At 40.2% G+C, this 14,614-nt stretch overlaps 1 protein-coding gene across 9 annotated transcripts in view; it reads right to left on the bottom strand.

Moving 5' to 3' along the window:
- Positions 1-14,614, bottom strand: part of LOC110986738 (copper-transporting ATPase 2-like) — a 43,290-nt gene that overhangs the window by 21,764 nt on the left and 6,912 nt on the right. The window contains exons 1-7 of one of the 9 annotated variants that reach the window (XM_087141669.1): positions 14,235-14,327; positions 13,501-13,625; positions 12,864-13,053; positions 10,336-10,431; positions 4,391-4,444; positions 2,809-3,006; positions 630-796 (exon numbers count right to left, since the gene is read on the bottom strand). In XM_087141669.1, coding sequence (XP_086997795.1) covers positions 630-796; positions 2,809-3,006; positions 4,391-4,444; positions 10,336-10,431; positions 12,864-13,044 — 696 coding nt within the window. In that variant the 5' untranslated portion in view covers positions 13,045-13,053; positions 13,501-13,625; positions 14,235-14,327. Of the gene's footprint in view, positions 1-629; positions 797-2,808; positions 3,007-3,205; positions 3,369-4,390; positions 4,445-4,763; positions 5,082-10,335; positions 10,432-12,863; positions 13,054-13,500; positions 13,626-14,124; positions 14,334-14,443; positions 14,532-14,614 lie in introns of those variants that run through there. The other 8 variants (XM_087141670.1, XM_087141671.1, XM_022248899.2 and 5 more) reach the window with 8 other exon arrangements.

The following is a 14,614-nucleotide window of genomic DNA, read 5'->3' as shown; positions in this document are numbered from 1 at the left end:
ATTGTACTGGGTAGTGACATTGTTTAACTTCATGAGTTCTCCCGGCTAGTATGTCTATAGAATTATATTAGAGAAGGAAATAGACAAATAGGACATGACGCTCCTGTCAACAGGACTACTGAGCAGTTAACCTTGAGAGCTGAAAGAGCTTTTATCAACTTAAACAATCCAAATTTACATTTATCAAACCTATTTGTTTTTCAAAGCTCTTTTTCAGTGCTCAGTCTTCAGAAGATGACATTGCTGAGCAACTTTAGTATGTATTGAATGTTCCTGTCATAGCATACACCTGCTAAAACTAAGCGCAGTAATTAGCAAAGTTGAACATGGTCCTTGCTTAATAGCTTATCGTCCGAATCAGTGTGTGTATCAGTATTGATAAAACATTTCCATTAACATTTCCACATCTTAACAGTCGTCAGGAACTCTCTGGCAATACTGTCCTTCAAAATCAAATGGAAACCAAGCTCTATTTATACCTTTTAAGCTAAGAGCGGTTTTTGAGGTATATCGGAGAATGTGGAGGAAACCAAGGCATTCTTCAAACTACAAAAATGAGCTTACATGACAAAAATTATACCTCCTGGGGCAAGACATGAGAGCAAGATGATGTGCGAGTAAATTCTCACCGTCAACTTCAATGTTTCAATCCCACCCTGATTCTTCTCCTCAAGAACCTCGGCATCAAAGCCCATGTCATCAATCATTTCTCGGATTTCTGCTGGTGTCATGACATCAGGGTCGTAAGTCACCTCGGCCTTTTGTGCCATTAAGGCAACAAGGGCTGTTCTGATCCCTGTTGATAGAGCATTTCAAAAATACATGAAAGAATTCGCTTCCAAACTTTCTGCCTTGAAAGTAAAAATCGGTCCCCAAGGTAACGTGGACATTTTATGATCACTTAGTGGCGTTCGTCAGTTTTCTCAACCGGCTTAGGCTCATGTAGCAAGCACATATGTATGGGAAGCACACACACAAAAGAGTCGTTCTATAAATTTGGGGTCCATTTTTTTCCAGTCCATGTTATCTCCGGCATATGCAAACGCAAATCACCTGCCAAATTAATAAAAATAGTTTGAAATCAATTTCAGTCATACATGTATATGGGTGTAGCAGGGATGAAAAAATGTCACACGTCGGGCCCAACATTTATAGAATGACCCCAAAACAAAGACAAAAAGACTATGACCATCAAAGTGACTGCGACTGTAAAAGGAAAAGGACCACAACTGGACCCACATAATGCAGTAATGACTGGGAAAATAAAGCAACTAAAAATGACAAGTTACAATCAACAAATCATCACACATACAAAAACTCCCTCCAACGAACAAAATATCATCGTTAAAAAAATTGATTTTGACTTTTTAGACTGTACGTGGGTTTGAATCCAACTTAAGCAGGAAATATAATAACAAAGCAATTTCACCAGATGATAACAACAAAACCTGTAAATTTGTTCTATCTCAGTAAATGCACAGTCGAGGTTGAAGTAAGCTTTTAATGTAGCCTGAAACAATCATTTCCTTTCATTTCATCAGCCCTTACGCGATCTAAAACACACCCATACTGTACATACAACTGCTGCTGGGTTTTAGGGCCAAAAACCTGTCCCCCAGTTTCATCCTAGCTCAGTCTAAATTTTCCTGGCAATTAACACTTCTGTAACAAAATCCATTTTTAAGGTTTTTGCTCCTTAAATTCTTTCACAATAAATACAGAAAAGGACAAAAAAGTCTACTAATGCACATCCCAGTGGGATGACCTGTAGTCTACATGGAACCATCACTGTACGTGCGAGCACCATTCTCATGCAAATATTGCTCATAAATTTTGGCAAGTTACGACATCCAGCATGTGTACCGCTGGAGTATGCGTGATGCCACTGCAGTAATAGCTTATGGTTCTAAAAAGTTTGCTGGCCCGTGGAAATAATGTAGGCACTTTATGAAACACAAACACGGCCAAGCGCACACACACAAGAATTACCGTTTCTCTTTGATTTCTTTTATTTTGGCCAAGCTGTACATAGTTTATACATGTAGCTTGTACCAGCTTTGATAGCATCAACATGCAACACGCAAAACTGTGAGGATCCAGTGCTAACCAGTGCTATGAAATTGGTGCTTGTACTTCGGGGGAGTAGGGCCTACTGATGATTGGGGCCTACAGAGCACTGGTGCCAAGGGCACATGGGACACAGGTGCCTACAACCTACAGAACACTAGTGCCAAGGGCACATGGGACACAGGTGCCTAGAACCTACAGAACACTGGTGCCAAGGGCACATGGGACACAGGTGCCTACAACCTACAGAACACTGGTGCCAAGGGCACATGGGACACAGGTGCCTACAACCTACAGAACACTGGTGCCAAGGGCATATGGGACACAGGTGCCTACAACCTACAGAACACTGGTGCCAAGGGCACATGGGACACAGGTGCCTACAACCTACAGAACACTGGTGCCAAGGGCATATGGGACACAGGTGCCTACAACCTACAGAACACTGGTGCCAAGGGCACATGGGACACAGGTGCCTACAACCTACAGAACACTGGTGCCAAGGGCACATGGGACACAGGTGCCTACAACCTACAGAACACTGGTGCCAAGGGCACATGGAACACAGGTGCCTACAACCTACAGAACACTGGTGCCAAGGGCACATAGGACAAAGGTGCTTACAGCCTACAGAACACTGGTGCCAGTAGAGCCTATGGAAAACTTGAAGATAGGGAAAACACTTAATCAGGTCCCACTGTCGCCAGCCTAATCTATGCGGCCCCTGCCAGAGGGTCCTACCTCGATGCTTGACCAGGGTTTTCTCGATGGTAGCCACACAGGAGGCACAGGTCATCCCCGTCACCCTCAGCACGCATTTTTCCTCTTGGCTCTTGCTGCTCAGTGCCTGGTATTTGTTCTGGCCAGAGATTTTAATGGTTGCCCGCTCCTCGTCGGATCCATCCTTACTTGAGAACCTCACCATCTCGATAGATCCTCCTGCAAAACACAATAAGTGTGTGCCAAGACGGAATCTTTTCAGAATTTCAAGATTTTGGCAAAATTAAAAGACATATACTGTACTTGGTTCTGACGATTGCCCTTTCCTGTCCAATAATAAACGAGTACATGTGAGGACATAAGTGTTTGCATTACATCAGAATTTTAGCACAAATTGAGAGTTTAATTTGAGAATTACAGCAGTTTCATTTCCAGCTAAGGTGATCTCACTGCAAACGTCTAACAACAGAAACACAGTGCACTAAAAATGAACGTCCATTGTCATAGTCATAGAGTCTTTTGGAATGTTCCATGTGCCCACTTTGCAATAACAGTACATGGCCTTAATTTAACAGGAGTGGTTGGTGTGTGTGATTGTGGGTACACATTATTATAACTGTTGTAAGCAGCACTTCATGCCAGCATAAACTCTTCCTTCTCATGCCAGCATAAACTCTTCCTTCCCGCTCAATTCCCCTTTAAAAAAGAAATTACACTCTAACTGTCAGTATTCATTTTGCGGAATCATCTAGAACCACAAGGCATGTTTGTTTTAGGCTAACAGATAAACAACCTGACTCAGGAATATCCGTTCATAAGTCAAACAGGATGTCTCAATATCCAGACTAGTGAAACACCTGCAGCACGTGTACTGGGAAGGGTACAGTCATTTGAACAGGGAGACAAGTAAAACATCCATTAAAATGCACTGCGCGATTTTCAAATTGACTTTTCAGTAAGAATGAGAAATTTACTCAGAAACCTGTTCATCAAAATAAGACCAACTTATGCAGTAAAGATTTCTTGAACACGTCAGTGCACCATTCAAAATAGGGTATCCTCAAAGGACTCCTTGCAAGAAAACACAATCAACAGAATTATTGATGAACATTTGATTTGTTGCAACTGCAAAACCAAACTAAGGTGTGCTTTATTTGGCAAAGATGCAATGGATTTGCACACTTGAGTCATGTGCATCCTAATCAGAGCGCTCATATAATACGTCCATTGGTGGCTCTCAGAGAGGTAAACTTAAAGACACAACCTGCCACAGATAAGTGTCCTGCCAGTTAATTTCCACCTTCATTCCCTTATCATTCGTTACTCCTTCGAATCCTGGAAACTACTGATTAGGGAGCATTAACTTGATTAAATGTTAAGCAGAAATTGAGTCAAAAGATCAGTGAGCATGAACACTTGGATCCTGACTTTGTCAATTTCTTCTTTGAAAAGCCAGCCTTCAAGCACATTTATTTGCCATTTCTAATTTCTATTTATCGCTGTACATGTATTTCTGCCAATCCAATTCCACTGCTCTTTAGCACCTGACTGAGAAAAACTTGAAATTTCTTCCGATCAGCTCAAAGTAAAAGAATAGTTCTACCTGCTCCCTCTGTGTCTTCAGATGCTCCTTCGCCTTTCCTGCTTGACACGAGTTCTACGAAAGTGGAAAATGAAACAATATCATAAAAATACTTCAATTCAATGTTGTTTTTCTTCTGGTTCACCAGACATTAGATCAACACATTTGACCTCAGTTACCTCGCACTGCAACTGAGCAGAACTAACAATCTTTAAACAAAATTAACAAAATACTTCCGTAAGAAACAAAAAAACACTACAGCTTCAAATTGACGGTGAATGAATGAACTAACAATGCTATTTTGCTAAGTAAAAAAGTAAGCAATTTCAAACGAACAACTCAAACAAGTATATGTGGGACCCAAATTAAAAAACAAACGCCAAATTTTACTTACCCAACCAGAATGTAACTGTGCACAAAATTTTAAAAACAGTGAGAAAAAATTAACACCACTAGCTTCCCGAACAAAAGTCAGACCTCAAACTGAGGAAGGTCCCCACAATCGCTAGTCCACCTACATTACATTTACCAACCAACCCAAATCCACTTTCAGAACTGGCCTTTTCCAGGGAGTTTCCTCAAGGAAGTACCATTGAAAGAAAAAGCAAGGGTTGCACCAACCCATGCGTTATTTCCTGGTTATCATCAGGATAGCATTTCCTTCAATTTGACCAGAGGCCAAGTCATCTTTTTGCATTTCTGTCACGGATCATAAAGGTTAATGAGGCCTTATTACAATCCATTAAGTTTTTAAAACATTACAAACAAAAATATCATAAAACTGTAAGTTATGAGGAACTTTATGTAGCTAATCTTAATTAAAGAACAAAACACAATGTAAAACAAGTAAGTAAAACTAAATAAATTGCCATTTATGCAGTGCACATGTACATTTAAACGTAAAATGTGCAAATATTACAGGGACTTTAGAACAGGACATAGATACTGTGATGCAGCGCATCTGTCAGGGCAGTTTTGGATCTCGTCCAAGATGGGAGTGCTGGAGAGTGCTGCGCTCAGGTAATACGAGGCTACAGAAAGTGCTCTGTGGATTTGAGTGTGGGCCACTGTTGTCAGTACTGGTGTGGGACACTGAACACTGTGGGATATGGGGGGGGGGGAGAATTAGGGATAAATTTTGGTCCATAGTGGTTTGGTTACGCTTGTGAAGGGTACTCATAGCCTGGAGGCTACCAAATGGGAGGATCAAAACCAGGAGGCGTGCAGGTAGCAGGAAGCTTTAAGGCTGGCATTTGTCATTGTAGAGGTTATCCCACTGAAATTCTATAATCCTTGAGGGTACTACATGAGTTAGGGGCTACCTGCTGACTCAAACTTCCTTAGATGGTTGTACAGTAGATAAAAGAAAGTGCAACATAGTTACTTTGTCCCGTCTGTTCTCGTCATGTCCAAAGTTTACCCTGACTGTCCCTGCAGAGGTTGGCAAGGGAACCGTCTGGTTTGCCCTGTGTAATTGTATTGACAATTCTGCCTAACAGGTTTACTCCCCCCTTCCCCCATCACAGGTTTTTCCTGAAGGAGTAGTACACTCACTGAGTGACCATGGGAGAAAATTACAGTCCAGGGGTAATTTGGTAATTCCGCCTTAATACTATGGATACAAAACTATGAGACGAGACATGGAACAACTCAAGAAAAAAAAATGTGTAGGTTTACTCAAATAAGACTGTGCAGCAAAAGAAATTTAAACAGAAAAAAAAAATCCACGTAAAACAACGAAAAATTGCAATCTATTCAAATTACGAATGCAAAATATACATACTGGTGTTGGAAATACAAATTGGAAATGTAAAATCTATATGAAATAAAGTGACATTTCAAAAGTCACAGGAAAAAGCCCTGTCAGACACAAAGGCACGTGTCTCATTCTGATGAATCCAATGGTCAATCTTTGACGTCCTACATGGGTAAATGGTCCAAACAGTTTCATACAATGTATGTCAAACTGTTCATGAGTTTAAAACAAATCTTGGGAATAATTTGGTGTTTAAAACAAATCTTGGGAATAAATTGGTTTAGTGCACCTCTAGTCCTGGTCCACCAGTCTTCACTGGTTACTAGCTTTGTCTGAACCGAATTATGGATGATTATGAGCATACCCAGAACAAGTTTTTCAGGTGGCCATCTTACAAAAAAAGGGCAAACGGGGCTGGCATCAGCTGAAGCAAATACTGAAAATGGAATAAAGTTCTTGGTGATGTACAGGTATAAAACCTTTTTTGCCCAAACCAAAACATACATGGTTGTTTCCTCTTTTGAGGAACTTAATAATGGAGCCCTCTGCAAAGACCACCAAAATATGCCAGAATAAAATTTATCATATGCCTTTTCAGGTCTTCTTTTTCCTGTCTTTTGACCATACTTGCTCTGATAGCAATGCACAACTAGTAAAAATTTATCTATAGTTTCAATTTTAAAAAAAATGTAAACACCTGGAAACCTTTACAACCTTAAAATTAGACATCAATGGAATACCCCCCAAAACAGAAATATTTGCAATTACCAGGCTGAAACTTGGTACAAGTTTCCATAGAATAGTCACATATAACCGATTGAGGGGAATTCATGATGATGTCATCCACGATGATATGAATAACAAGCTAGCACTCAGTTAATATGCACCTCTGTTCTCATACATGTACATGTATGTTCACCACCTGATTTATGACGAATGACATTTTACTGCTATAGCTGCTTTAGTGTTTCAGAAATAGTGTTTTCCAAAGTGTCAGCTACTGACATCAAAAGAACAAGTCTTTTCCAGTCTAGTAAAAAAAATCTTCATTTCTTGGGAATGAAAATTCTCACTTGAAATTAAGTTAACAATGTACAACAAATGTGCCGCAGAAGGTTTCAAGGGTTCATTCATGGGCATCACAGCTGTTTGGGTCAGCGCTACTATCTCATTTGTAACTGCATATATGTGTATCCAGTGGGGATGCGTAATTTTTGTGTGATAGACGCAAGTTAAACGGAGATTGTTCAATTGATATCGGGTTTATCACTTTGGATAATGCATTGTTCGAGGTTCCACTATACATGTACTTGTGCTTTGAGGATTGTATTTTGCACGCACGGCTGTGTGCATGTGCATGCCAAGAGAAAGGGGGCTGGCGAATGTGCATCCTTACAAAATCCAAAGAATTCCCATATAGAAACTGGTGGAAGCTGTAACATTACAGCCATGAGACTTGTGTGGGCTTTTGTCCTTGGACAAAAAAGGGATGATACACTGATTTAGAAAGATCAGAAGGAGTAAGTGAAAAGAGAAACACCTGTTTTTGTGACCATTACTTTTGCAATGATCAAGCTTATATAACCCAAACTACACCCTGAACTACATATCTTCAATCATAGGGTCGATGATTCACAAGTGAAAACTGAGAAATTACAGTTAATAATTAACAAATTTTGAATATGGAGTGGAATTTTAGGACAGAAACTAGAAAAATTTGAAGAAAAACGCAAGGCATTTTTAAGGCAAGACAGGAAAACTGCACAAATGGGATTGTACTGGTGAGAAGTCTAGTGTGTAATGGCACATGATCAATCAAAATTTTGTAAACTTGTCCAAGCACACAACTCCAGATGTTCAACATTTCAAATATTTCAAGTCTCATAAATACAAGTACAGAGGGACAAGACCAAATGAAAGAAAAGAAGTAAGGTTTGGCTTTCATTCAGCTACTAAGAGAATTACTAGAGGAGACCAGTTTATGCTTATAAGTGAAGCAATTTTCTTAATGCAAAACATCTGCAGCAAATGCACTTGAGTTGATAACTGTGTTCAACTTTTGCAAATTCACAGCATGAATATCTGACCTGTGAAACTTGATGAATGTGACTATGGCAAATGAACAAGGAAATATGATACTATGCTATATGTACAACTCTGAACATGATACCAAGTGAAAACACAGAAAAAAGTAATACTCTAAATTCTTGACCAAAGAAGATGGTGACACAATATAGACTGTGCAAGTATTGGAACTCCAAAACAATAAACCTCTGAGTCTCCTGATCATGAACCAAAGCTTGAATGCACCTGTCATTTTCTCACGGCCATGGACTACAGGTACCAGAACTTAAAACGGCCGTTTCACAGTAGTACGCCACCAAGAGTTTCCAACGCGTTGGCCAATTACAATTCGCAAAATTTGTCGACCCAATGCGCTTTTGGAAAGGGTCGACAAATTTGGTGCGCTATGATTGGCCAACGTGTTGCAAACTTTCGGTGACGCACTTTTGTGAATCGCCCATATTCCTTCCTGATACTGTTATTCTTTGCAATTTGCTATAGGCTAAACAAAAACATACTGGAAAGCCAGTTCATCACCCCTCAGGCAGCCGTCGCCAGCTTTGGGAATTAGGGGAACCATACACCAGCTCTAGGGGACACATCACAAAAACTATTGATAATTTTGATGCTTATGGTTTTTGTCGATGGGGGAGGGGGCTGCTTGCTGGGTGGGAGGGGGGTGGCCCCCCCACCCTTGACGACGGGCCTGCCTTTGGGCTAACATAAAAGCAAAGTGAATTTGATGACATGAAACATCTGTGATGAAATTCACTCCAGTTGAAAAGTGTTTTTCATTTTTTTGCAAATTTACAGTGCAAATGTTTGATCTGGTGTTGGGATCATGTTTGCTCTAGCACTAAGTTTGAATAGGCCTTAATTCAGGCTCTTTCCAGCATTCAGTAGCTCTAAATAAGACCTATAACATATAATGACATCATGCTTTATTTGTGCACTATCCTATGGCAGGGAGGTAGGACATGACCCATTAAGCCTGCACAGGAAAGAACACATGAAACAAAGTCTGACATGGTGCTTCAGGACTGTTGGTTTGACTGATTACCCTCTTTGGCTTTGAAATTACAGCATATAAGGCCAAACCTGTTAGTTTGGTGATTCAAATGCCAAAAATCTCTGACAATGCTTATCACTTAATCTCATCAGTAGCTGACTGTATTAAAGTTGTGTAAAACAGTAAGTACAAAAACACCTGACGTGTGTGTATGTGTGTCAGATGACTTGATGTCCAAGTTACTTGTACATTTCAACTGGACAAAATGACAGTGCATGAATTTTGGGTTTGAAATGATTGTGGCATCTCCCTTTTTGCAACACAATTTCAAGATGTGTGCCGACAAATCCAGAAATAAAAGAAAACAGAAGAAAAACTATGGCTACGACAGAGCAAAAAGCAAGCACCGGGCTACTGAGGGCAGTAATGCTATGAACTTAAAGAAAAAAATGATGCATGGAGTTTTGTATAAATTCCTTGTAATGGAGTCGAGCACTGTCCAATCATGCAAACACTCTACCAGGGGTGCACTTTGGCAAATGTAGCTAGCAAATGTTTCAGTTACCCAAACGCTGAACCAATTATGTTGCATTATTATACATATATATGTATATGTAGATCGATGTTTTGGAAACTTCAAGTTATTCTTTACAATCATGTGACAGCTCTAAAGTGAGATTTGACACTTGGGGCCATGCAAACATTTCCAGACGGCAGAAAAAGTAGCATATTACCAAACTTACATATAGATATGCTTTTGCTTTTCAAATATATGCCAATAGTGTATAACCGTGAAGAGCATACCTTGAAGTTTATTTAAAGATAAAATATAATCTGCTTGCATCTTTTTGTTGTAAAGCCAAATGTAGTATGTCGTCACTGTTCGCAGTTACATAAAAAAATGCATCACTAATTTTCTTTCATTAATGCCAAAATACATCCCCGGCAAAGCTTGGACAAAACATTGCACCATAGGACTTTCCAAACATTGCCGTTTGCTTTTGATTTGATCCTTAATTACAGTATCTACAGAGAAACAATGCATGACGAGGTAATGTCAAAGAAAAACTGTTCCAAAATGTAAGATGCAGTGGTGAATGTTGGAAAGTGACATTTATTAAAGTCTTGTTTGGTTACCATCTCTGTTTGCTAAGAGTGATTGTAGTTCACTTCCTTCTTCCTCTATTCTCGGATGGTGGAGATCCTCCTTGTGTTGAAGACAAGGTCTCCGTCCTTTTTGCGCAAGCATGAGTGAAAAAATTAACAATTAAGATTACATCAAAGAAGACCTGCAAACTACACACTTCTTTTCATTCAAATAACCAGAACAACGGTTCAGATATAGGACTTCCTGAAAAAAAAAACTACATGAGTTAAAAATGCATCATGGAAGAGTTCAGATTTTAGTTAAGTTTGCAAGCCTGGAAAACCTTGAAAGTATTAAGTGGATACATGCACACACTTTGAGCTACCTGTGATGACAAAAGTTAGTCTGAAATGGATGCAGTACTTTGTCAATGGTGAAAACAAAAGAAAGAGATGCACTCGGAAGCCATTCCTGAAACAGTACATTCTTATCGTTAACTTTAAGATTCTATCAGAGAAAACAAGTAACACGTACAGTACCTCCATCTAAATGTATATCCAATACAAATACTGCTTTGAACAGTGTAGCAAAACCAGCCTCTCAGTGTGATCCATAGAAAAAAGAATGCTCCTTGCAGTGTTCTAGCTAGGACCATCTTAGTGCCGGGTAAATGTTTGGATTGCGAAACGTAGCGAGCGTAGTGGATTGCGAAACGTAGCGAATGCAATGAGCAGAGCTCTCTCGTGGCTTATAGCCGGACTGGATTTGCACCCTCTATTGATACCGCTGTTCGGCTGGTCTTGAGCCAAGACTATGGACAAGTGCACGCTGCCTCGGGGAGGCTACATTATATCCCATAATTTCACATCTGAATTTTGTATCAATGCTAGCTTGAAGTTCTCAATGCTTTCTGATGCTTGAAATACGATCAAATTGGTACATTTTCAGTAATATTTCAGTTCATTTTTTGAAAATCCGTGCTGGGCGGCACAGCCAATTTGAACCTGAGAGTCGGGCGAAAATTTGTAATATTGGGTGGTACTGCCTGGTGCCGCCCACGGTGGCTAGAACACTGGCTCCTTGGATCACTGACGGAGGCTACTTTTACAACACCATGAGATAAATTATTACCATAAATTTGTGAACTAGCCTTACGAGAGCACTGTATGTTTAGTTATGTGCTGAACCAAGCCAATCAATAAACAGCATTGGCGGTGCCTGCATGCGTGCGCACACACACACAGAAAGCTACAAAGTAGTCGACTTTAAGATTTAAGCGTAATCCTGTTCATAAATGGCATTATCTAAAAATAATTGTTCACTGATTTATCATGTTAAGTCGCAGGTTTCTGGTAGTAGTTGCACGGCGCAAGTATGTGTGGGTCTGAAAGAAACCGAAATGTACTCAACGTTTCAGACAGTACGGTCCGTCATCAGGAGACTGGAGGCAGTGAGGGTGTGGAGAGTTTGCTAACTCGGGATAAAACCCAAGGGTCCAGAACATACCCTGAATGGCCTGAACTGCAACCTGAACGTATGTGCAGCAATGCCCAGTTTGTACGTCACTGATGAATACGTAGCTTTACTCTAGCTTCCTCGATCTTCCAGTCTCTTCCGAATTCACCACAGCCCGCACTTAGACTTTGCAGCAAGGCAGGCCTGACACAATATTTCTATAATCATATGAAACCAACCCCCAACATACCACTAGCGCCAGCAAGTAGCGAACATGTGTGCGCCTGGATAGATAAGCTCACTGGCAAACTAAGCACGTTGCGACAATGCAATCTGCTCAGTTATCGTATGTGTTCTTCTGGAGATCTGAGCACGCTGGATAAGTGAGCTAATATTTACAAAAATGAGCACAACCGCGACATTGATGGTCATCATAATACCTCTTTGCTTGCTACAGATATATTGATTTTGGTTACTTACAAATATAATTCTTCTGGCCGTGAGCAAAAAGATAGCAAAAACAGTGACTACCATGTGATTGGTTCTTGGCCAATCAAGATACAGCATCTGTGGGTAAGGTTTAAAACTACCACTACCTAGCAGCTATTCTTAATATTAATGTATGTACCAACAAAAATTTCACTGATGCACGGTCTCTTCACTGTGAGCTTGTTCATATGTTTGTTATTTAGAAACTTCACAAGCCATAAAAAAGATTCAGCCCTAGGTTTCTGACACCTTACATTGTACCACGGCGAATGAAGTGGGTTTTGCTCAACTGATGAAACTCAATTTTGGGAAAAATGAAAAGAAGGGTCATCAATGTTTTCAGAAAACTCAGGGTGAGAAATATTTGCCGCTAATAAAAGCAATATCACCAAGATCCCAGTAGGCAATTCCACTTTTAAAAGACATTACCATATCATGAGGAGAAAAAAATGATATGGTCTACGTCTAGCCGGTACCTATAAACGTAACTGTGACAAGTGAAATGGAGACGTATTGTAATGTTTACTATTGTTGGAAAGGCAAGAGGCCTAAAGTACATAGCAAATATGTCAGTCCCAATGTTAACAAGATTGACCGTATTTTGGTGCCGATACACTTTCAATGTTTAGCTCACCTTGAAGTTCGGCCTCGTACCCCGTGTCATTGATGGCTTCCTGCAGCTCTTGCGGGCTGACTTCCTCAGGATAAAAATGGACAGCTGCCATTTCCTTTTCAAGGGACACCGAAACGCTGGCCACCCCGTTTACTTTTGCCAAGTGTTCTTTGATGGACCAGGTGCAATTCTCACAGGTCATTCCACGGACCTACATGTACAGAGGTGCAAACATACACGTACATGTACACGTTAAGCTGGCTGCTTAATAGTACGCTTATCAATATAAATTTAGCTGCTACTTGTTTGGCTCAACAATCAACAGCAGAGGAAGGATTTTCAGAGTGGAGAGCCAGTTGTGAGACCATCTGGTATCAGCCCTTAACAGACTGATCCATTGGGACCCATCCCTTTATAGGACCTGCCTGTGGAAAAAGTCTGGTGGAGGGAGGACTGATCCCCCCCCCCAGCCAGTGTCAACAATGCTCATATTTCAGTAAAGTGTGACACAACTTGTGGCATTTTGATTCAAGACGAGATGAAAGCAGATCAGCTGGGGAAATTCCTTAAATACATTTTTTTTGGTAAATGATGAACAAAACATAATTTGCGGCAAATATATAGCTGATAATTGATGAATCCAATATGGTTTGCTCACTGCTCAACGTCCTCATTGATTCTTTAATCTTTCGCCCCATCTTCATCCAAAGTTCCTGCCCTTCCTCCCACATGTCCTTTCTTGTCATTATCCTCCAACCCCCATCTCCCTCTATTTGGTACTTCCTGAAGGTTTTTGGTCAAAAACTTCATTTTGACAAACACCGCGTATCATATTAGTTAGGAAGTATGCTTGAATTGTGAAGATGTTTTCCCACAGAGTTTTTATGTGCTGTATCAACTAACTTATAAGCCTTGCCCATTCACAGTGCACAACAGGTAGTAATGCATTTGTGTATATCTTTATGATGCACTTATGAGCCTCATAATGCCATAAATAATTTATAAATATTAACGTTTAACTACATGTAGCTCTAATTATATTTTCAATGTGAGGCACCTTTTGATATTAAGTTTCAATAATAACATGACATACACTGACAATCAGTTAAAGATTTATTTTTCAATTGTAAGATCATGGGTCAGAAATGCCACTCGGGCACTTCAGCTGTCAGGTTTGCAGATCTTTAACATGTGGGTCACTCAAAAGACAGCTAGTCTACACAAGTCAACACATCTGCAACATACAGTATATCTAACTTTGCAAAGAAAATGATTTTCCTACCGCCGTGATTACAAAGAAATCCACCAGCAACTTGACTGAGGTACACCATTGTGGCTGTTGGACTTAAACATTTCAAGTTTCAAACAAAACTATGTAAAGCTTCATTTCACCTGCAAGTGCTCATATGTTCCTGACAGAGTGAAGCACAACGTTCACTGACAGAAGGTTCTATCCACCAGACACTGAACCATTCACAAACTGACCTTTAAATCAAAGCATGGAATTTGGAAGCATGTATAAGACACTATCAGAACTATACCGGCACTTCTGTATGGAGAGTACATGTACATGGGCATGATGACCAGTCTAACATGCTCACCGGAGCAGAACACTTGTAAACCACTGGTGGGTGCAGCAAAATCTCTGACAAAAGTACCAAGGTCACACAGCTGCCTCTTCAATCACATCTAGCAAAGCAAATTTCGACATATACTGTATAAACAAACACTGCATGTGCATGTACACTGTGTGTGCATTCTAGGTTTTTTAA

The sequence above is a fragment of the Acanthaster planci genome, linkage group LG09, assembly GCF_054643075.1.
Source record: "Acanthaster planci isolate LZ-2023a linkage group LG09, COTS_SCS, whole genome shotgun sequence".
Lineage (NCBI taxonomy): Eukaryota > Metazoa > Echinodermata > Asteroidea > Valvatida > Acanthasteridae > Acanthaster > Acanthaster planci.
The sequence above is the reverse complement of the archived record's forward strand: the minus strand, read 5'-3'. Positions and strand labels throughout refer to the sequence as shown.